General features: G+C 32.2%; 1 protein-coding gene across 1 annotated transcript in view; it reads right to left on the bottom strand.

Moving 5' to 3' along the window:
• The window catches only part of KIF11 (kinesin family member 11), a 67,591-nt gene that overhangs the window by 31,633 nt on the left and 12,950 nt on the right, over window positions 1-23,008 (bottom strand). The window contains exons 6-13 of the mRNA XM_051981656.1: window positions 20,424-20,609; window positions 20,196-20,320; window positions 16,720-16,810; window positions 16,250-16,492; window positions 14,660-14,755; window positions 11,900-11,988; window positions 9,125-9,212; window positions 5,883-6,071 (exon numbers count right to left, since the gene is read on the bottom strand). Coding sequence (XP_051837616.1) covers window positions 5,883-6,071; window positions 9,125-9,212; window positions 11,900-11,988; window positions 14,660-14,755; window positions 16,250-16,492; window positions 16,720-16,810; window positions 20,196-20,320; window positions 20,424-20,609 — 1,107 coding nt within the window. The remainder of the gene's footprint in view (window positions 1-5,882; window positions 6,072-9,124; window positions 9,213-11,899; window positions 11,989-14,659; window positions 14,756-16,249; window positions 16,493-16,719; window positions 16,811-20,195; window positions 20,321-20,423; window positions 20,610-23,008) is intronic.

Here is a 23,008-nt window from a genome sequence, read left to right as displayed (position 1 = left end):
ACTTGATTTTTAAACTTTGTAAAAACTTTCAATGGCTTCAGTGGCTCAAAGGATTGAATCTGTAATCCTAACTTTAAGAGAAATTGAAATAAAAATTAAATAAAAAATTAAAATTAAGTATTCAAAATTCACAAAACTAAAGTATAAAACAAATTTAAACAATTAAACTTTAAAATTATGTCTTTTGTAATTCTGTGGCATTTTTGTTCAGTTTGTAACAGCATTTATACTTCTGAAATTAAGACTTTTGGGACATATATGCAAGAATATTTATAGCAATATAGTTGCAAAACACTAGAAGCTAAAGAGGGTACTTAAATTTAGGGGGAAAAATGATCCAAACCACTAACTCTTCGAGAAATGCAAATGAGAATTACCTAAAGTTCTATCGCATGCAGTTGGCAGAAAAAGAAAATGGACAATTTAGAAAGGAGTACAGGATCGAACATGTTACTGCATTATTGTGCAATAGTGAACAGTTCTCTTTGATGCTGAGTGAAATGAACAAAACCAGGAGATCATTATATACTTCAACAATGATACTATATGATGATCAATTCTAATGGACATGGCCCTCTTCAACAATGAGATGAACCAAATCAGTTCCAATAGAGCAGTAATGAATTGAACCAGCTACACCCAGCAAAAGAACTCTAGGAGATGACTATGAACCACTACATAGAATTCCCAATCCATCTATTTTTGTCCGCTGCATTTTTGATTTCTTTCACAGGTTAATTGTATACGATTTCAAAGGCCCATTTTTGTATAGCAAATAACTGTATGGACATGTATACATATATTGTATTTAACTTATACTTTAACATATTTAACATGTATTGGTCAACCCGCTATCTGGGGGAGGGAGTGGGGGGAAGGAGGGGAAAAATTGGAACAGAAGGTTTTGCAAGAGTCAATGCTGAAAAATTACCCATGCATATGTCTTGTAAATAAAAAGCCATAATCAAAATAAATAAATAAAGGAGCCAAATAAGTGAAAACATTGCAAACCCTCTTTTTATAATAGCAAAGAACTAGAAATTAAAAGGTTATACTATTATTGAGGAATGGCTAAACAAATTATGATATATGAATGTAATGGAATACTATTGCTCCATAAGAAAAAAAAGAGAGACTTGGTTACAAAGTAATTGGGAAAACTTGAACTGATGCAGAGTGAAGTGAGCAGAACCAAGAGAATAACAGTAACAAAGACTTTAACACAATAACATGATTTCAGAGGATCAATTATGAAGCACATTTACACAACTCCCTAACAGGAAGTAATCACAGTAAATATGCAGAATGAATCATACATTTTTGTATATGCCCATTGAATATGTTTTTCTAGACACTATATGTTTGATAGAAAGGTTCTGTTTTGTTTTTCAGTGGAGGTAGGGTAATCAAGAAGAGAAAATATTACCAATTTTTGAAAATTGGATTAAAGTTCAAAAGTAAGATTTAAGTTCAGAAGATTTTAAAACAGAATCAAGCTCCTTAAAAACCAAAATTTTAAAAAAATCTGAGAAGAAATAATAGCTAGATCTATTAGAACTAGGGAGCAAAGTGAAAAATAAGTAAAAAAACACACAAAAGAAAGCCTACTAAAGTAAATATTTTAGAAATGTCACAAGCAAAATTCAGAAGTTACAAGTCAAAGGAAAAATATCAGCAACCACAATGCAAGAATTCAAGTATCAAGGAATCATAGTCAGAATCAAATAAGCTTTGGCAGCTTATATTATAAGTTAGGAGAGATTTTGGAATTCATTATTCTTAAAGGCAAATGACATATAGGCAAGAATAATTTTAACCTGCAAAGCTGAGTATAACCATATAGAAGAAAATAAGAGACCTTTAATAGAAAAGTCAATCATTCCTGATAAAATAGAGAAAGTTTAAAAAAAAAAAAAAACCCTGAAATATAAATACAAGAATCAAGAGAAACCTAGGATAAATTTATTTCAATAATTGGAAAGGGAATAGAAAACATTCTTGAAAGGGAAAAAAGAAGTGTCATTTCAGAATCTTGATGGTTTCAAAGGGCATTTAAAGGAGTTAAATAAAATTAACAGAAAACCTAAGAGTTTCTCTGTTCTTAATAGTTTTTTGTTTTTAATTTTGATGAGGCAATTGGGGTTAAATGACTTGTCCAGGGTCACACAGCTAGGACGTGTTAAGTGTCTGAGGCCATATTTGAACTCAGGTCCTCTTGACTTCAGGGCTGGTGCTCTATCCACTGTGCCACCTAACTGCCCCTGTTCTTATAGTTTTAAACGTAGTGAAAGGAAGATAAAAGAAATACATCAGCATAGAAAGGAAAAAAAGAGATGAACTTATTATTTCTCATAACTGGAATACATGAGAAGAAGAGTATATAAATTTGGAGAAAATGGAAGCAGGGGAAACAAACATCAGATGAACCACATTCATTTCAAATGGACAAAGTAGGATTTGAAAACACACACACACACACACACACACACACACACACACACACACACACACTCACAGGAGAAAGATAATACCAGGAAGGGAACAGTCATAAGTAATACAGCCTTAACTCAGAAAATAGATCCTGAAATAGAGATTAATAGATGAAAAAAAAAAAGTAAACCAGTGATAGTGGTCAGGGCAAGGGGAATAGAAAAGAAGTAGTAGAATGGAAACAAACATTCAGTTTCAAACCACTGGTGCTGATTACATATATTCTCTTTCACCATCTTCTTTATAAAAGGGAAGTTGTAGAGCCAGAAGAGGAAAAAATAACTAGGATAAAATCCTTGCAGCAACATGTTTCTTTGATAAAGATATGCTATTCAAGAGCTATAAAGAATTGATTCAAATATATAAAAACAAAAGCATTTTCCAATAGATAAAAGATTAAAGGATATGAGCAGGTAGTTATCAAAAGATGAAATCTAAGCTATCAACATATGAAATTTTTTATATAAAAAAAAAGCTTCACAATCCCTATTAGATAAATATAATTCAAAAGAATTTTCAAGTTTTACTTAACATCAGATTGTCAAAGATGACAACAACAAAAAGGAATACAATTGCTACAGGACAAGTGGGAGAAAAGACAACCATTAATATACTTCTGCTGGAGTTGTGTATTATTATAGCCATTCTGAAAAGCCATTTGGAACTATACCTAAAAAGTCATCAGAATGGGCATATCTTTAAAGGAAAAAAAAAAAAGGAAAATGAACATCATTTTAAAAATGTTCAGAAACACTGAACAGTGTTTACAGAAACACTTTTTATTATAGCAAACAAACAATAAAAACCACCTATGGGGTATTTATCAAATGTAAAAGGACTAACAAATAATGAAATATAAATGGAATGATTATTTTACTCTAAGAAATGAGAAATTAAAGAAAATGAAAATTCCTGAAAAGATGTATATGAGTAGAACATGGGGAATTTTTTTTTTTTTTTTTTGCTGAGGCAACTGGGGTTAAGTGACTTGCCCAGGGTCACACTGCTAGGAAATATTAAGTGTCTGAGAACAAATATGAACTCAGGTCCTCCTCATTTCAGGGCTAGTGCTCTATCCACTGCACCACCTAGCTGCCCCTATGGAGAAAAATTTATTCAGTAACAATAACATTGTAAAGTTAAACAACTTTGAATAGTCTGATGACTCCAAAGAAACTATGATAAAGAATGTTACTCACTAATTTGGACCTATGCTCAGAAAGTTATTAAATTGTGCATAGCCTTTGATTTAGCAGTGTTACTACTGGGCTTATATCCCAAAGAGATTTTATAGAAGGGAAAGGGACCTGTATGTGCAGGAATGTTTGTGGCAGCCCTCTTTGTAGTGGCCAGAGACTGGAAACTGAGTGGATGCCTATCAATTGGAGAATGGCTGAATAAATTGTGGTATATGAATGTTATGGAATATTATTGTTCTGTAAGAAATGACCACCAGGATGATTTCAGAAAGGCCTGGAGAGAATTACACGAACTGATGCTGAGTGAAATGAGCCGGACCAGGAGATCATTATATACTTCAACAATAATATTATATGAGGATCAATTCTGATGGACATGGCCATCTTCAACAATGAGATGAACCAAATCAGTTCCAATAGAGCAGTAATGAATTGAACCTGCTATACCCAGCGAAAGAACTCCAAGAGATGACTATGAACCACTACATAGAATTCCCAATCCCTCTACTTTTGTCTGCCTGCATTTTTGATTTCATTCACAGGCTAACTGGACAATATTTCAAAGTTCGATTCTTTTTGTACAGAAAAATAACTGTCTGGACATATATACATATATTGTATTTAATTTATACTTTAACATATTTAACATGTATTGGTCAACCTGCCATCTGGGGGAAGGGGTGGGGGGGAAGGAGAGGAAAAGTTGGAACAAAAGGTTTTGCAATTGTCAATGCTGAAAATCACCCATGCATATATCTTGTAAATAAAAAGCTATAATAATAAAAAAATGTTAATGATAAAAAAAAAAGATGTTACTCACATCTCTTGACAAACAGTAATTATTAAACTCAAGGCAGAAAAAGAGACATTTATCTTGGGCCATGGACATTTGGGTGGATTTGTTTTTCTTGATTTATGCTTCTTACAAGATTTTGTTTTGACTTAGAGGAGGGAGAATTTGAAGTGGAAGAGGGAGTAGCAACAGTGAAGAAATAAAGAAAACATTAAAAATTAAAGAGGACCACTGAAACTTAAAAATTCAAGAAAGGAACAGAAGAAATACAAAAAGAAACAAACAGAACCCCTTTGGAAGAAAAATCTTTTGGATTTATATTGGGATGATTACCAGAATTGCTTCTTGGATTTTGTTTTTATATAGAAATGCTACTGATTTTGTGGGCATGATACTATTCAAGTTTCAATTAGTATCAATTGTTTCTTTGTATCTTGTATCAATTAGTTTCTTCTCAGGATTTACTAAGAAAAGCACTCTATCATCAGCATATAAAAATAGTTTAATCTCTACTTTGCCCAAATTAAATCACTTTCCCTTATCTTACTTCTTAACATTTCTAGAACTATATCAAATAATGGTAGAAAAGGTGGTAACTTTGCTTTACTCCTCTTTATTGGGAAAGTTTGGTAGTAATCTTGCTTTATTCCTTTTTATTGGGAAAGTTCCAAGTATAGTATATTCCCAGTGTTTGTGGTTTTTACTTTTGATTTTGAGACACATTTTTATTATATTAAAAAAAAATCTTCCACGTTTATACTTTTATAGCAATTTTAGCACAAATGAATCCTATATTGTCATTTCCTCCCCTAAATCTAAAGATAATTATATGATCTGAAATGATGTTTTTAATGATTATATTTGTTGGTACAATGCTTTTCTTTCTTGATTTTTGAGAATAATTTGAATAGTATAGTTACTTATTGTTCTTAAGTTTCAAAGAATCTCTTCTTTTTGAAAAAATTCTTTTATCTTATAACAAAGATGGCTATCTTGGAGGAAGTAAAGAGAAACAAAGGGGGAAATCTAAATGAGGTAAAAATAAATAAAATATATTTCAAACAAGAAAGCAACATGATTAATGTTTTTAAAAAGCAAGATTTGGAATAGAGATTCATGGTATCATATACAATATTCTTCTTTAATTCTATTTTTACATAGACTTACTCATTTTTGATGTTAAACTCAGAACAATTTTTTTAAAATCAGAAATTACTGTTAAAATTAAGAGACAAAGAGCAAGATAACTTTTTTGTCAAATGGCTTCTTTGATGGACAGATTAAATATTATCTTATTTTTTGTGCATAAGAAGCTAAATATATTTTTTTCACTTGGATTTCTTTGACTAAAAAATAAAATTAACCAAAACTCTGTAACTTTGTAAAAGATAATGACTAACCTGGCTGGCGGCATCATGAAGCTTCTCTTCAGTGATTTCCAAAACAGATGTGACATATTCTTCTTCAACAAGTTGTAATTTGGTTTCTTGTAAATTTTTTTGAGTATCTTCAAGTTCTTTCTCCTTATATTGGAGGTCAGATTTACATTGTTCAAGTTCATTTTTGTTATCTACAAATAAATCTGTGACCTAAAAAGACCAACCAGACAATCAAATATTACATTTTTTTCCACAAGAAAAACATTTGGATAGCTACTTTTATCAACTACACATTAAACCAAGTCAAAAATTAGGAATCACATAGACTCCCTAGCATTAAAAAACAAGTTATTTAGCCAATTCACACTCCAATTAAATATCAGAAATGTTAAACTACAAACTTATAAACAAGGCTAACTTGCTTTAAGTTAACCATATTTTAGTTAGTATAGTAAACTTCTAAGTGGAGAAACTTCTTTTACCAATATAGTTATACTGTGGTTGGCTACCTAACTTGGCCAAGTTTACCTGGCTGGTAATATTGAGTTAACCTAAAATCTTATATTATTATTATTACATTATATTATTATATAATATTATATATATTATTAACTAAAACCTTGATATTAATCAAGACATATTGGCTCCTTGCCTCAAGTTTTTCCTCACTTCTGTCCTCCAGAAAAATGGCAAAGTAAATTTCAGTGAGTGCAGAATTGACTATATCACTCCCCTAATTCAATTAACTACTGTAGCTTCATGTTGCCTCAAGGATACAGTATAAACACTTCTGTTTGAATTTTAGGACCTTTACAACCTGGCCCTAAATTAACCTGATTGAGGCTAACTCTCCACTTACTATATCATAAGGTTCTCATACTAATTTTTTTTTTCTTTATGCTTCAATCTGTATTCAGACACAATCAATTTCTTCTATTAGGTATGGATAGGATTTTTCATCAAAAGTCCTTCAAAGTAGTTGTGGATCATTGTACTGTTGAGAACAGCAAAGTCATTTACAGTTGTTCATCCCTAAACATTGCTATTACTTTCTCATGCCAAATTTCTAATAGCTTTAATTCTATAAAGTTTGAACAGCTAATATCAAAACTAGTATCAGACATGTTGGCTCCCTGCCTCAAGTCTTTCCCCACTTCTATCCTCCAGCAAAATGGCTAACTAAATTTCAGTAAGTGCAGAACTGATCACATGACACCCTTAATTCAATCAACTACAATAGCTTCATGTTGCCTCTAGGATACAATGTAAACACATCACTTTGGATTTTAAGACCTTTACAATTTGGTCCATACTTAAATTTTTTTAACTTCATTGGGCATCACCCCATCCCATACACACACCCCTTAAGCAATCTAGCTGTACTAGCCTTCTTTCTGCCCCACATCATGACCACAATAATCGACAGTTATGTTAGCGGTCGTCCATAGTTGAAACTGTCTCAGAGAGGCGGTTTCCCCTTGACACCGTAGGTATCATCTTCATAGAGTTTTTCTTGAACACTCTGACTGCTAGTATTCTCCCTTCCAAATGACCATATGCATGTTTGAATTTATTAACTGTGTTTATAGTGTACATATTTTTCTTTATTTGTTGACTCCTCCATTAACATTTAAAGCTAAATGTTAGAGGTAAAATATCTCTTTTGTATTTTCATCCCCAGTGTTGAGCACAGGTATTTAATAAATATTTGATTAAGTGACACATATTAGTGACTTCATAATTTTTCCTCTCACAAAGACAATTACAGAGTTTTGTTCTTCAGAATCATAAATTTTAAGAGTTATAATAATTACAATAATTCTTAGTAGAAAATATCCCTCTTTTAAAGAAATTTCATTTGTGGGAAAAAAAAAAAAGTAGGTATAAATCTTAAGTTATACCTAAAAAGGATTATAAAACAAAAAGAATAAAGTCTAATTTTTATAGATTTAAGTATGTGAAAAGGTTATTTCAACCAAATGACAGTAAACATAAGAGCTCTTAATCACTACAAGGTAACAGGAAAGAACACTGGGGCTTACTTAAAATACTGTACTAGGTCTATTACCCTGCTTGGACTCTTGCTTTTGTTGTTATCACTGATAACAATCCCTCTACTGCCCCTACTAATATGATCGTAAATCAAAGTTAAGTTCCTGGTCCTCTGCTCTTCTCTCCATAAATTCATCTAGACATTCTTGGCTGCAATTATCACTTCCATCCGGCTCTATTTTTCTCCAGGTATAACTGCATCTCTGAAGACATCTCCACTTGGATGTCCTGATGTTACTCTAAATTAAAAATGTATAAAGTCAAATTCTTCCTCAAACCAGAGCTCTTCCAGGTTTCCCCTTTTCAAAGACAATGTTTTTCTAGTATCAAAATCTCAGAATTATTAATTTAGCTCTTTCTCCTCTCCCCACATCCATTTCAGCTTTCCATTATAATGTCTTTGAAATCCATTCTATGATCTATTTCTACTGCATATAGATTAATATACTCTATTTCTATGAGACTTGATTTTACGTTTCTAGCTCAGAACAACAAATATATAAGACTAGCTTTTTCCTAAGGGAAAAAAAAAAGTCACTGGAGCCTAATGCCTTTGAATATTTCAAGGAAAAAAATGCTGATTTTCATTTTAAAATTTTTAAAAATATACATATTATCAGGGCAGCTAGATGGCAAAGTAAATAGAGTACAGACTCTAAATTGGGAGGATCCGAGTTTAAATCCACCCTTAGATACTTAACACTTGCTAGCTGTATACCTTGGACAAGTCACTTAATCTCAACTGTTTCGAAAAATATATATATATATTACGTATGTATATTATCTTAGTTTAAAAAAAAAAAAAAAGATTAGCATGGTTTCCAAAGATCAATTTACAAATGCTTCCCAAGGATAGAATATAATGGAGAGTCATTGCTGGGAATATCTATGGGAACTGAAACAACAGAGAAGTACTCCATGTCACAGAATAGAATACATAGAATACACAAGACTGGCCCAAATCTCTACATAGAAAAACAAGATATGATAATAATACATGCAATAATAACAATATAGTACAGCATAATCAAGATTTTATTTCTTTTAAATTTAAATACCTCTATACTTATTTAAATTCTTTTTCTTTTTTTATTTTCCTTTTTTTCCATTTATTTTCTCAAAAAAATACTACCACTTATATTTTGAACTTTTCAAAATGTTGGCAACTTCTTACTAGAAAAATACATTGTTTTACATGTATTGATACTTACCCTATTAAGCTCTTCTTCCAAAATATTAATTTTTTCAACATATTCTGCAATCTGCTCCTCTTGAAAAATTATTTTGCCATTCAGAGCCCTAAATAAAATTTAAAATAAATATAATTTAAAAGTAGTGCTTATAGATATAAGCAAAGATATAAGTAAAATTTACTCTATTGGCCTAATGTTATTAGCATTATAAAAGGCTAGAGAATCAAGGCTCATTTTTAATTCAGATCCTATATGATTTATATGCTTAAAATAGAATGTACTCAGAATTTTTAAGTCAGTCAGTAATTTATCATTAGCTCCTCTTATATCACAGTACTGATACAGATGATGATATTAGAACCTAAATGATCATAAAAATACTATTATCAGCATTAATAGTTGTATAATTATACCTCTCTTTATGAATTAAACATCCTTTATTTTAGTTAAGAAGTTCAGAAATTAACTGAACATTTCCTCATTAAACTCTATTATAAAATTGAACATGTCCACCTATTAGAAAAGTTTAACTTAGACATAAAAAAAAAAAAAAACATACTTACTACAGCAAATTACTACTCAAAGTAAACAAAATATCATAGCAAAGCTTAAAGCAATATGCTAAGAAGTAACTTCCCTGGGGATAAGATCTATGTAAGAGATATACTGACACTGGCACTTTAAACTTAGTTTAGTTTTGACATTTTCTATCCCAAATTTATAAGCTCTAGTATAAGAGTTACTTTTAAGGGGGTATCTCTTATTTATTCAAAATTCCTCTGTACCAGTAATTAGACAAATTTAGAAATAGAAGGGAATCTTAAAAGATCATCTGATACAATCCTTTATTTTACAAATAAAGAAACTAATTCTGTTGGTGAGTTTTTTATATCACTTGTGAATTATTTGTTAAGAATCAGATGAGAATCCTTTCCACAACTGGCAATTTTTGTCAGTGCAGAAATTTGTATTAATTAGTATAAACAAGTTTCCATTTTAAACATCTTAAAAAACAAAACATTCAACCTAGCTTAAAAAAAAAAACTATTAAGAGCCCACACACATTTACTTTTTTATGGAACATTTTCAATAAATATAAAATTGGCTGATTTTACTTAAGAGTAGCTCTTCAATTCTGACTTTGGGATATAAAATAGCATTTTCTAGGCCTCCTCACAGATTTCAAAAAGCTCTCAAACAAATCTCGGATTTTCATTGTTTTAAGAATTCCTTCTAGCTAAGCATGCTGAAACTTATCCATGCCTGTCAATTTTGTTTAAGATTAATCCAAACTCTATCACTATAAGTTTGCCACAGAGGGTACATGCAACATACTGTAGGTCTCTTTTCTGTCATTACAAAGTTATCAGGGAGATACTCTAGCTATCAACTTAGTTCATAAAACAAGCATACTATAGAGAAGATCCAGGATGTAAAGTGGTTAATTTTGATTACAAAAACTGTTGGGTAAACTGGAAAGAAGTCTGGCAGAAATTGCGCATAGATCAACAGTTTATAATGTATACCAAGATATGAACAAAATTGGCGTAAGAAGTAAACATAAAGGATATCATTGGCAAATTAGTGTGGAGCACGGAATGAAATTATTGGTCAGATTTATGGATAGGAAAAGAATCCATGACCAAAAAAGAGAAATGATCATAAGAAGTTAATTTAAACTACATAAAATTTTAGGAAAACTAGCTATCAACTTCCTATAGCCTGCCCTCACCATATTCTCAGTCCACCTTTTCTTTTTAATCATGCAATTTTTTGATGACATCTATTACTATTATTTTTCATAGTTTCTCACTAGTTATATGTTATGTTCCTACCTACCAGGCACCTCACCATTGCCCTCTGTATGATATTCATTTTTATTCTTCAGACAGCTATATTTTACAATTCAATACCATATAGTAATACTGATAGAAAATTAGCCTTAATAAGACAAGCTTTTCTTATGTGCCAAAGATACAAAAAAGGAAAGATTCATGTACAAATATATTTATCAGTGGTTCTTAATATGGTGGCAGAGAACTAGAAACCAAGGCACGTGCCCAGCAACTGTGGAATGGTTAAATTATGGTTTATGAATATAATGGAACATTATTGTGCTATAAAAGAAAAAATGCAAAAGATAGTTTTAAAGAAACCTGGGAAGGCTTGTATAAAATGATACAAGACTGAAGTGAGCATAACCAGAAGATTTATTTGTTGATTTACATAATTATAACATAGGTAAGAATGTGCTTAAATTGCAAAAGGGTTGAAGTATGACCTCACCAGAGTACATTATTTTAATGATACTAATATCTGAGAACTTAACCTTGTAATTCTCACCATTACTTGTTTTCATGACAGGCTGATATCTGGCTAGAGATCCTATACTGAAACATCTTTCATTTCTATTAACTAATCTTAAAAATTTGGAGAACAGCACTATTTATTTACTTTTTTAATCATGCATAAATCATTTTGGTTTTTAGTCTCACAGCTGGGGATCTCATTACCTAAAAGTATCTCATTTTATTTTTGGAAAGCTGTTTGTGAGCATTTTCCATTTATTAAGCAGAAACCAGTTTTTCTGAAATATCCACCCCATGCTACTAGACATGTAACTTAGGTTCAAACAAAACAAAACTAATAATCCCTTTACATCTTCCTCTCCCCCTCTCTCTTCCTTTTTTCTTTCTCTCCTCCTCCTCCCTCCCTACATTTAAGGTGCCTTGTGGCTATAAATACAAGAAAATGTTATATCTGGTTTCATCTGTTTAAAAGCTGAGGACTCACTTATAGTTTTCATCAGAAATGTAGACTCCATTTTTCTCTCGGGCCGCAGCTAGATCTCGTTTCAACCTCTCTATTTCTTCTGTATACTCCTGTAATAAAAATTATTTTTATGCATCAATTTATTATCCATTTTATATTCAAAATTTTTCAAATTTTTCAAAATGCAGAGAATGAATTACTACAAAGATCAAGGAGAAAAAACATTATCTACAACTCTGTTGTTCATTGTTGTTACATTATTCAACCAAGAAAGCATATAATCTCAAAAAAGTAGAATTCAAGAAAAAGAATACAAACCAACAAGTTTTCAAAATTACCTTCAAAGAAATCTAGCAAATTAAATGTATGATCTGAAATCTTTTTTAGTTGTAAATATATAAACTTTCACTTTCAGATATACTTGTATATGACTTGAATATTAGACAATTTATTAATTCATTTTATATTCTAAGTGAAAGCAAATGTGTAGTTATCTTCAAATCTTCAAAATTCATACACATGAAACATCATGAGTACTAAGAGATCCAAACCTGGACCCAACATGACAGATGAGAAAACAAGAGGCCATAGCTTCAACTCTTCACCATATCCCCTAATCAATCTTCTAGACTATAAATGTTCAATTTTAGAGCTGCTATAAAGACCCTAATTATTTTTTTATAAATTCTGGTCTCTGTGATGCTCATGAGGGCTCAATAAATCCTAGATGACTTGAGAAATAAATTTCTAATGATTGATTCAATAAGGCACACACATACATTTGGAACAGGACTATTAAGAGGTATGGAGAAAAACGCTGATAGAGATACTGGGTCCATTTAAACTAGCCAAAGAAATAATGGAAAGGTCAGGGAGTCATAACTCTAGAAGCCTTCTTTTAAGCCTATTTGCTATTTCTGGGTGAAATGCCTATTGGCAAATGCACTGAAAAAAAGATTTTTTACCTTAGCCAGAATAACCCCATAATTACATAGCTCGATCAGCTAAAGAACTTCAGCTGGGCTCAGTCTAAAATGAGGAATAATCTGGAAAGAGGTTCTTAATTTAGATACAAGAACAGAAAAAAGGAGCCTCCCTCTCTTCATGGCAGAGTGGAGAATCATGGAGATGGATGATGATGCATACTGAAGACCATGTTGTATGTGGGTCTGTTGGTCTTTTGTTCAACCTTTTATCCCTTCCTCCCCTTTTAAAAAAATCTTCATTACAAGAGATGACTTGCTGGATAGAGAAGAAAGAGGGATTTAACTGAAGATGAATATGACATAAAAATAAAAACTATCAATAAAAATAAGATAGATTTTTAAAGGAGTGTCATAGAAGGGAACTTTCAACTATGAATTGGGGTTAGATATATTTGTAACGATTTCTTCTAATATGTATAAAAGAATTGCATATGTTAACATATTTTGGATTATTTGCCATCTAGGGGTGGAGGTGGAAGGGAGGGAAAAATAGAACACAAGGTTTTGTAAGAATGAATGTTGGAATTATCCATGTATATATTAAGAGAATAAAAAGCTTTAATTAAAAAAGAGATTTCTTCTAAACTCAAAGTTCTATGATTCTATCAAAGTGAGTAAATGCTCAAAATACATGAGAATAAATAAGATGGCAAATGTATAGGTATTTTGCTAACTCTAAAGAACTATTTAAATATAAGGTATTAATATAACAGGGCATTAACTGTTGAAACAATCTGTCTAATCAACAAAGCACTCCTAATATAAACTTAGAGAAATAAGTTGATTATCCAGAATTAGACACTGTATTGGCACTCAGTAAAAGGATTTTATGTAATTTACATTAAGATTAGAAATGGGTTATTATGTCTTAAATAATGATACTCTTTTTGTGATAGAATTAGAAACTTAGGGTACATATCAACTGGTGAATGGTTGGACAAATTATGGTATTTGAATGGAATAGAATACTATTGAACCATAAGAAATAATGTAGGGGACAGTTTCAGAGAAACAACTTATATGAACTAATACAGATGAAGTAAGTTGGAAAAGGAAAAAAACATTTTTTTCATTTTAAACATATTTCCATTTTAGTCATGGAGTAAAAGAAAAATCAAAACGAAGGGGAAAAACTACAAGAAAGAAAAATAAATAATGAAAATACTATGCTTCAATCTGCATTCAGTCTCCATAGTTCTTTTTCTGAATACATATGTAATTTTCTCTTTCCTGTTTATTTTTTATATACAGACCCACTAGTGACCCTGCTGGATCAGAGGATATACACAATTTTATAGTCATTTGGGCATAATAAGGATAACAATTTAAACAATAACATATATAAAGTATAAAGGAAAATTATTTTTATAGACTTAGGAATCAATGTAATGGCAAACTATGATTTCTAAAGAACTTAATGATAAAACATTATACCCATCTCCTGAAAGAGATAATCAGCTCAGGGCGTGAAATGAGACATACTGGACATTGAAGTTTGTTTTGTCTGACAAGACAATTTCTATTTTCTATTTTCTTTTTCAATGGAGTTATGGAAGTAGAAAAAAGAGAAAATTACATTTCTGTTCATCAAAAAAGATTTAAAAAAAAGATGACATATCAAAATGAAAGCTGTTTATTAAGAAAATAAACTTGTATAAGTTATTTAATGATGTCAACTTAGGTTAAAAACATTATTTTGTAGTCAAAAACTTAAGGAATGTCTATTTATTTTCAAATATCTTCTTCTGAGAATTGTCAACTAAAGACCACTCTTTAACTAAGAAATCACAATTACCTTAATAAGAGCCCTTTTGGTGAGCTTCTGGTTAACTTCAGGCTTATTCATTATATTCTTTGCTCTATGAGCATATTCCAAAGTACTCAAAGTTTCCTGTTATACAAAGAACAAATAAATTACTATTATAATTTGAACAGTTTCTTGCTTTACTAATAATCATTACATGATTCCTAACATAACAATGTCACATACAAATTATAAGGAAATCCAATTAGCTAAGGCCAAAAGTAGAAAGGGAACAAAAGACACAGAGCATTGCGTTGAAACATTTGAATATGTGTTTACTTTCCTCTACTTTCAATTTTCAGAGTCCTGGATCTTCTAATTCCATCCACAATGATATAATCTTTAATTCAAATAGTTCTGGAGAACAAAGAACTCTACTTATTTGGAACTTTTATATAGTACCCATAAATCTTTGGTAAGAAGTATAAACAGGATCAAACAATACAAAGAAGTCTGTTGAAAAAAATCATATTATACCCAACAAGAACAAATTCCATGCTGGGCCTAAAGTCGGGAAGACTCATCTTCCAGAGTTCAAATCTGGCCTCAGGCATTATGTGACCCTGGAAAAGTCACTTAATCTTTTTGCCTCAGTTTCCTCATCTGTAAAATGAACCAAAGAAGGAAATGCAAACCACTCCAGTATATCTGCCAAGAAAACTCAAGAAATATCTTCTGTCACGAAGAGTCAGACACAACTGAAAAATGACTGAACAACAACAGAACCTACAGAATGGATTTATTTCATGTTTTCCAAGAAGAAGCGATGTCTTAAAATATTCTAGATCTTGTTTTGTTCACTAAAAGCAAAACAATGGTGACAATAAAGGGGCAAACCACCCACCCCCTCTCTTTTGCTTTTATTTTTTTCTAGTACCAGATGTTTTCCTTTGGGGCTCAACAACACCCAAAGCCAAAAGTTAACATACTGGTATATTCTTAAAAAAACAAAACCAAAAAAAAAAAAAAAAACACACAATACCTTCTCACTTAACTCACTGTTAATTATGAGCAAAACAATTTCCAAAAATTTCCCACAGGAATATATTAAGTGGAAAGAGCAGAAAAGTGGCAGATAGTTTTCAGCTAAGAAAATTGCCATAAGTTTGAGGCATCAAAGTGTGCAATAAAAGCAGTGGCTATTAGTCTGAAGACCTGCCATGTTCTGATTCAGCCACTGCCACTATTTGTCTTTGAGTGAGACATTAAAATGGTGAACTTCAGTTTCCTCAGGAGTCATATGAAGATATTAAATTAAAATCAGACAATCATAAGTACCACTAGGTACTAGGTGCTGGACATTAAAATGCAAAAAATGAAAATTCCTACTCTTAAATAGGTTACATTCCATCAGATCATTAATAAAATCTCTACATTCTCCTATTCACACACATGTATGCAAATACACATCATTCAAGAGATAGCAGGCTGCTACGTTAGGCGTAGGTAATTTTCCCATGGATAGTTTGAAAATGAATGAGTTAATTACTTGAAAAGCAATTATTTTCTCATAATCTGGAAAAAAATTTATAGACACAATATTTTCAAAAGTTTTTCAAAGTGCTGCTTTTTTGTTTTTACCTCTAGATTGACTGACGCGGGGGAAATCGTAGCAATTATAGATGTTTTTGTACGACCCCCAAGAGAATCTTGTAGGATCCTAGTTAGTTTGGATTCTCTATAAGGAATGTGTGGTGCTCTTTCAACAAGGGCAGTAATAACCCTTCCAAGGGTTAAAAGAGATTGATTAATATTTCCAGCTTCCCGAGCTCTTCTGTCAACTGCCCCAGAACGACCAATATTTTCACTTCCTGCAAGATCAACCTGAAAAGGATTAAAAAAAAAAATCATAATGAATTCAAATAATCTATGAGGTTTGAACTTAGAGCTTTCAGATTTCATGTTAAAATTGTCAGTGAGGTATTTAACACTTAACAATTAATAGCACATTACCAATATGAGGCAATTAACAAAATGACTATTTGGAAATGTGAAATGTTAAGGTGCAAGATCTACAAAGTTAGCAGCCAAGTTCACAAGGAGATACTCACTAAATTCAACTTTCCAATTTTAACAAGTTCTTCTCCATCAACTGTAGTTTCTTTCATATGTATTGTAACAGAAAATACAGAGTGGGATCGGCTGAAAACAAAACAAACATGATATTATTAACATGGTTACAAGATAGCGAAATAATTATGATTTGAATTATGAAGACATAAACCTAGATTTGAATTACGAAGATATGAACTACATTAACCTTAGTCTAGAGGTTGTGTCAAAGAAATAAGAAAGCATTATTCAGTGACAATTTTTTCCCTGTTCTAAATTGCTAAAGTATATTTTTAATCTTGCTTTTTGGTACCCAACTAATCTACTAGTTCCTTCAGAACTCTTACTAATCAGAATTCAAATGGCAATGATAATTATTTAAACTTAACCGAATTGTACCTGAAAGATAAGATGTTTGGGAACTATTCAAGACTTAATCTCTCAGAATTTGGAACTATGCTCAAAAAGTTATCAACTGTGAATACCCTTTGATCCAACAGTGTTACTATTGGGCTTATATCCCAAAGAGATATTAAAGAAGGGAAAGGGACAAAAATGTTTATGGCAGCCCTGTTTGTAGTGGCTAGAAAATGAAAATTGAAGGGATGCCCACCAATTGGAGAATGGCTGAATAAATTGTGGTATATGAATATTATGGAATATTATTGTTCTATAAGAAATGATCAGCAGGATGAATACAGAAAGGCTTGGAGAGGCATACATGAACTGATGCTAAGTGAAATGAGCAGGAGATCATCATACACTTCAACAACAATACTATATGATAATCAATTCTGATGGACATGGCTCTCTTCAGTCCCAATTGATCAGTGATGAACAAAATCAGCTACACCCAGAGAAAGAACATTGGGAAATGAGTATGGACTACAATATAACATTTCCACTCTGTTATTGTTCGCTTGCATTTTTTATTTTCTTCTCAGGTTATTTTTACCTTCTTTCTAAATCCAATCTTTCTTGTGCAACAAGATAACTGTACAAATATGTATACATATATTGTATTTAACATATTTAACATGTATGGGACTACCTGCCATCTGGGGGAGGGAGTATAGGGAAGGAGGGAAAAATTTGAAACAAAAGTTTTTGCAAGAATCAATGTCGAAAAATTACCCATGCATATGTTTTGTATATAGAAAACAAATCTCTAGCTCAGGCATCAGAAATAGAAAGGACATCTAGATTTAACTTTATTTCCCCCAGAACAATACATTGGTAAATTCACCAAATTTCATTTAGAGACCAGTGATTTTCTTGCTAGGAGGAAAGCAGAATCAAGATTAATTAGCCCAACTCTGCCCCTTCCTTCCTTAAGCTATTTTACCAGACAATCCAAATTGGCATTTTGAATACATAACTCAGAAGACTGAGCACAAACAAAGGAGTTGAAGATTTGTTTTAAATCTCAGGACATTTTGCTGAACAAGTTATGGTGTAGGCCTGACTCATTAAAATGGCTGAAACCTTTCCCTAATGAATTACAATTCAAAGAAAGACCACAAGATGGCAACACAGCTAGACTAGTGGACACAATGACCTTCCTGTACCAGATGGTAGCTGGGGTATATTCTTGAAATTATAATACTAGATTAATCAAGACACAAATAATGACCAAATGGGGCTTAGCTTAGGACCTATTGATGGCCAATTAGAATCACATTGGTTTTGATTTAAGACATGGTCCTTAAGAAATAAATGAAATTAATAAACCCCAACATATCTTGGGAGGGCTCAGGGATACAAAAGAGGAGTGAAAAAGCTTTTAAGAACATATGTAAGTAAGAGATGATACCTTATGTGGACAGAGGGAAGAAAGGAGAGAAAAAAGAAAGAAGGGACAAAGAGAAGAAGAGAAGGAAAGAGGGAGACACACAGGGAGGCAAGGAAAGGAAACAGAGAGGGAAGGAAGAAAGAAAGAAGGGGGGAAGAAATGAGGTCTTCCAACTGACCAATTCTAGGCCAACTTTACTCACAGAGATTATTTGTCCTTTGTTCTGAAAGAGGACCATGACATCAGAGAGGAGATACCATGACATGCAAGTGAATTGGATTTAGGTGAGGGAGGGCTGTGCAAAGTCACCTTGCTTTCCCCTCCAGAGCCATCTGGTCCAGTGGCAAGATACAAAATGAATGAATGAATTAAATCTGCATTCATTTCTGCTTTGGCCAGAAACTCTGAGGGTCTTCCCCCTCCCAGATCCATCCATCCATCCATCCATTTATTTTATAAAAATATTTTTTCACTAGGTGAAAGAGGAGATTCTTTGACTAAGTTCTTACCTAGCACTAATCAATGAATGGGTGCAGCCTCAGTGAAGCTGAGAACTGTGAAAGACCTTAGCTTAAAAAGACCAAGGTCTCCCACTGCTCTTGGCCATCTCCAGTCATTCTGATCTCTCTCTGAGCACTGGATCCAGAACAAAGGACAAACAACAGGAACAACAATGTTGGGTGACTTAGCCTAATTGTCAATGCTGAAGATGACGTAATAAAGATGACATTAATGTTTTCAGATTTGCAAAGCACTTAAAATTTTCACATACTTCTCACAACTTTGAAATAAGGGTAGAGGAGTGAGGAAGACACTGAGGACATACATTTTTAGACTTGGGTAATTGTGTCCATATTTTTGCTAGACTATATTTGTTTAATGCCAGAGAAGACTTCTATTGGGGTGGAGGAATAGAAGACAGTGAAAGAGATGCAAAAGAAAAAAGATCAATAAAAAAATTAAAAATATGTATAGAAGAAAACAAGTTTATAAAGGCAACCAAACAGCAATTTTGTTACTATCTTGTTAAAAATTTACATTTGGGGGGCAACTAGGTGGAACAGTTGATAAGAGTACCAGCCATGAAGTTAGGAGGACATGAGTTCAAATCTGGCCTTAGACACTTAACACTTCCTAGCTATGTGACCTTGGGCAAGTCACTTAGCCCCATTGCCTCAAGAAAAAAAAAATTTACATTTTTCAAAATAAACTATGTAATAGAAGTTCAGTTTTATATACAATCCTACTTTTTATATTGAAGTGTGTTCTGAAACATTTGTATTTGTGGATAGTAAGCAATTATTTCTTTTAAATAAGTAGGCAAATCATAAATCTGAAGCTTTGATGCTCACCTCTGGAGATATGTTCACTTCTGCCTCCTGGCTTCCTTCAAGATTCAGCTCAAATCTGACTGTGTCACAAAGCTTTACTTGGTAACCCTCCTCCCAGCTAATGCCTTTCCTCTTTATGAAAAAATAAAATGGATTATTTCCCATTTACCCCATACACAACTTCAATATATAGTGATTTGCTTATTGTCTTTCCATTAGAAAAAACTTCTTGATTAGGGATTATTTTTGCCTTTCCTCATATTCCCAGAGCTCAGCCTAGTGTACACGAAGTGCTTAAATGCTTGTCCCCTAACTATGTTGTATTACTAATTTTACTTAAGACAATTCTTACCTGGAATATGCATTCATTAAAGTTGCTGCTGTTGTTCTTTTCGCTGCTCCCCTTTCCAAAATTTGATAGACTTCATCCTTATTATGCACTGTAACTTCTTCTAAACCCTTGATGATTACTCCTCTCTGACCAAATATGGAGAGCAAAGAACAAAAAAATAATATAACAAATGAACTGAACAGTCACAAAAAGTTTTAGAGAAGTCTCAGTCTGAAAACAAAAAGTAACCTTATTACGGGGATCATCAAACATCTGTAGTCTCTCCGAAGCATCAGTAGATGGATTAAGTAGATCAAAGAGTTCTTCATTATAGATTTCTAGCAATGACACTTTTACTGAGAATTCTGTCCCATTTTCAGTAAGTTTCTCAAATATCTGATGGAGTGTACGTGGAATTATGCCAGCTAACGGATCCTGAAATTATATAGGTGAATTAGCCTAATGGTTAATGCTGAACTTGAAGTAATAATAATAGTTAACATTCAAATAGTGTCTACAGGTTTGCAATACTTAAAATTTTCACACACTTCTCACAACAACTATGAAATAATGAAAAATCCTTTCATGTCTGTTTTATAGATCAGAAAACTGAGGTTCAGCAAAGTTAAGAATATAACTAGCAGCAAAGGCTGGATCTGAATTCATCTTTCTGGGCCCAAAATTTTTTTTTTTATATTATGCTATTTCTCAGATAAAGAATATGAGAATGTCTCTGCCTTAGTAACAGAGAAACTGTTAAAGGTATTTATGATTTATAACTACAATTAGTGATTATTATGATAATTTATGATTATTATTTCCCATTTTTCCAGGTAAGGTTAATAGTGGGTCATTGATCAAGTTATTGAAAGGTCAATACAACAAATATTATGTGTCTATAATATATAATATACACAACAGTCCCTGCCTTTAAAGAGGCTAATTCCTTATATCTTTTCTTTAGTGACAAATAACCCAATCTCCAGTTTCTCCCTTTAATTGAAGAGATACTTTTCTGATTAACATATTCTCTTTAAGTGTAGAAAAAGAAGCCATGGCTAATTAAAAAGGGTAGAATCCTAAGAAATGGAGATGGCCTTAACTTAAGGTAAACTGTAATAAAGAAATACTTCCCAAAATAAACACTAAATTTAAAATTATTAAAGCTTCTCTAAGCCTCAAAAGAAGTATGTTTATCTATAATATACCTCTTTATACTCTAACTCTGTTTTAATTACATTTGAGACAATAGGCAACATGAGACAAGATCTGGAAATTTAATAGCAGAAAACCCTGAGGAGAATTTGAAAACTTTTTTGCAACTTCTGGCTGTTGAGTTTCCTGGATGCACGAAGATGTGCAACAGAGTCTGAGTCAGTAAAGATCAAAGGCAAGATAAAACTCAGGTCTTCTAGACTCTCAAAAACCAGCTCTCAATATAACAAGCTGACTCATTTTTTGAGAAGTGGGAGCTCTTTGATTTAGTAGTTGTCAAAAATCTCTTCCTCTATAATCTTTCAAGAGATAATCAGAGATCCTGGTTTCTAGATCTTAGATAACTTGAGAATTATAAATTATGAGACCACAATAGTTAACCCCAAGACAAAACTCAGTCAGCTATACTATTCCATTCACAACCAACTACAACTCCAAATCTGAGCAATCAATTTGGCTTACCCAGATATTAGTGTGACCAACTGCTTTTACAGCTTTTTTTTTGTGTTGCCAAGAGATATTTTGCCTCAGAAGATTATGAGACACTGTATTCCTTACAAGTCCTAGTTTCATTTAAATAGTTCATCATGTGATTTACCTACAATTTTTAATGCCACTTTTTTCAGTCAGCACTTCCTTCAGGCAACAAGTTGTCTGTTTGTGAAATAGTATGGTAATCTTTACATAATTGACAGTACTGAAGGAGAAAGATGGTCAGTCAACCAAGTGTACTTTTTAAATAACAGATTTTTAAGTACCCAAATCTATCTTTTTATTCAGATCATTTTTAATGCAAATCTTATAAAAACAAAAATATATCCTGCAACTTTGCCAAAGAAAACATATTGAAAAGTAATGAAACTTATTAATGACATGTCATACTCAGCAGAAATGAAGAATAAATGTACCCCATGCTAAATGTATAAGAAAAGTAGAGGCAGCCTCTAGACTTTTAATATGCTTTTGATGACTCTTTTACTTGTAGCTGTCATTTGCCAATTTCTCCCACTTCCAGCAGCTAAGAAAAATTAAAAAGTCACTAGAAAAGGGATAATCAAGTTTATTAAGTTGGTCAGCTTAATGTCAAACAATGCTAAATTGCCCTAGGAACTGCTCCTAAAAAATAGACTTTAAAGCTTTTGATCGACACTTTCTAATCTGTTCAATTAGAGGAATAAAGTTGTGCTGCAGAAGACTGACAGCTGATAGCACCAGAAGTTCAGTAATAGTTAAGTTTCCTTTTGCCCTAAATTTGCCTCCTTTAGACTTAAAGGACCTTTCTTCTCCAACATTCCTTTATGTGTTCCCCGGTGCTTTGAGATAAGCAAAATGTTTTAATCCTCACAACAACCCTGCAGATTGATAGGTACTTTGAGCACTCTCATTTTATAAACTAGGAAACTGAAGAGAAGTGGAATCAAAAAATCCTAAATTTAGAGCCAGAAGGAACTATAAAATTTCTGCTGCAGATAAGGAAAATAAGCTGAGGATCCTATAGCTGGTATTTGAAATAGGATTTAAACGCAGATCTTGCCAACTCCAAGATCGGTTTTGTTTCTACTAAGTTTTCTGCCTTTCCTCTTATTCTTATCTGTTCTGAATACAGTTGTTTCAGGTTA

This window comes from Antechinus flavipes, chromosome 2 (genome assembly GCF_016432865.1).
Source record: "Antechinus flavipes isolate AdamAnt ecotype Samford, QLD, Australia chromosome 2, AdamAnt_v2, whole genome shotgun sequence".
Lineage (NCBI taxonomy): Eukaryota > Metazoa > Chordata > Mammalia > Dasyuromorphia > Dasyuridae > Antechinus > Antechinus flavipes.
This window is presented reverse-complemented; position numbering and strand designations above follow the sequence as displayed.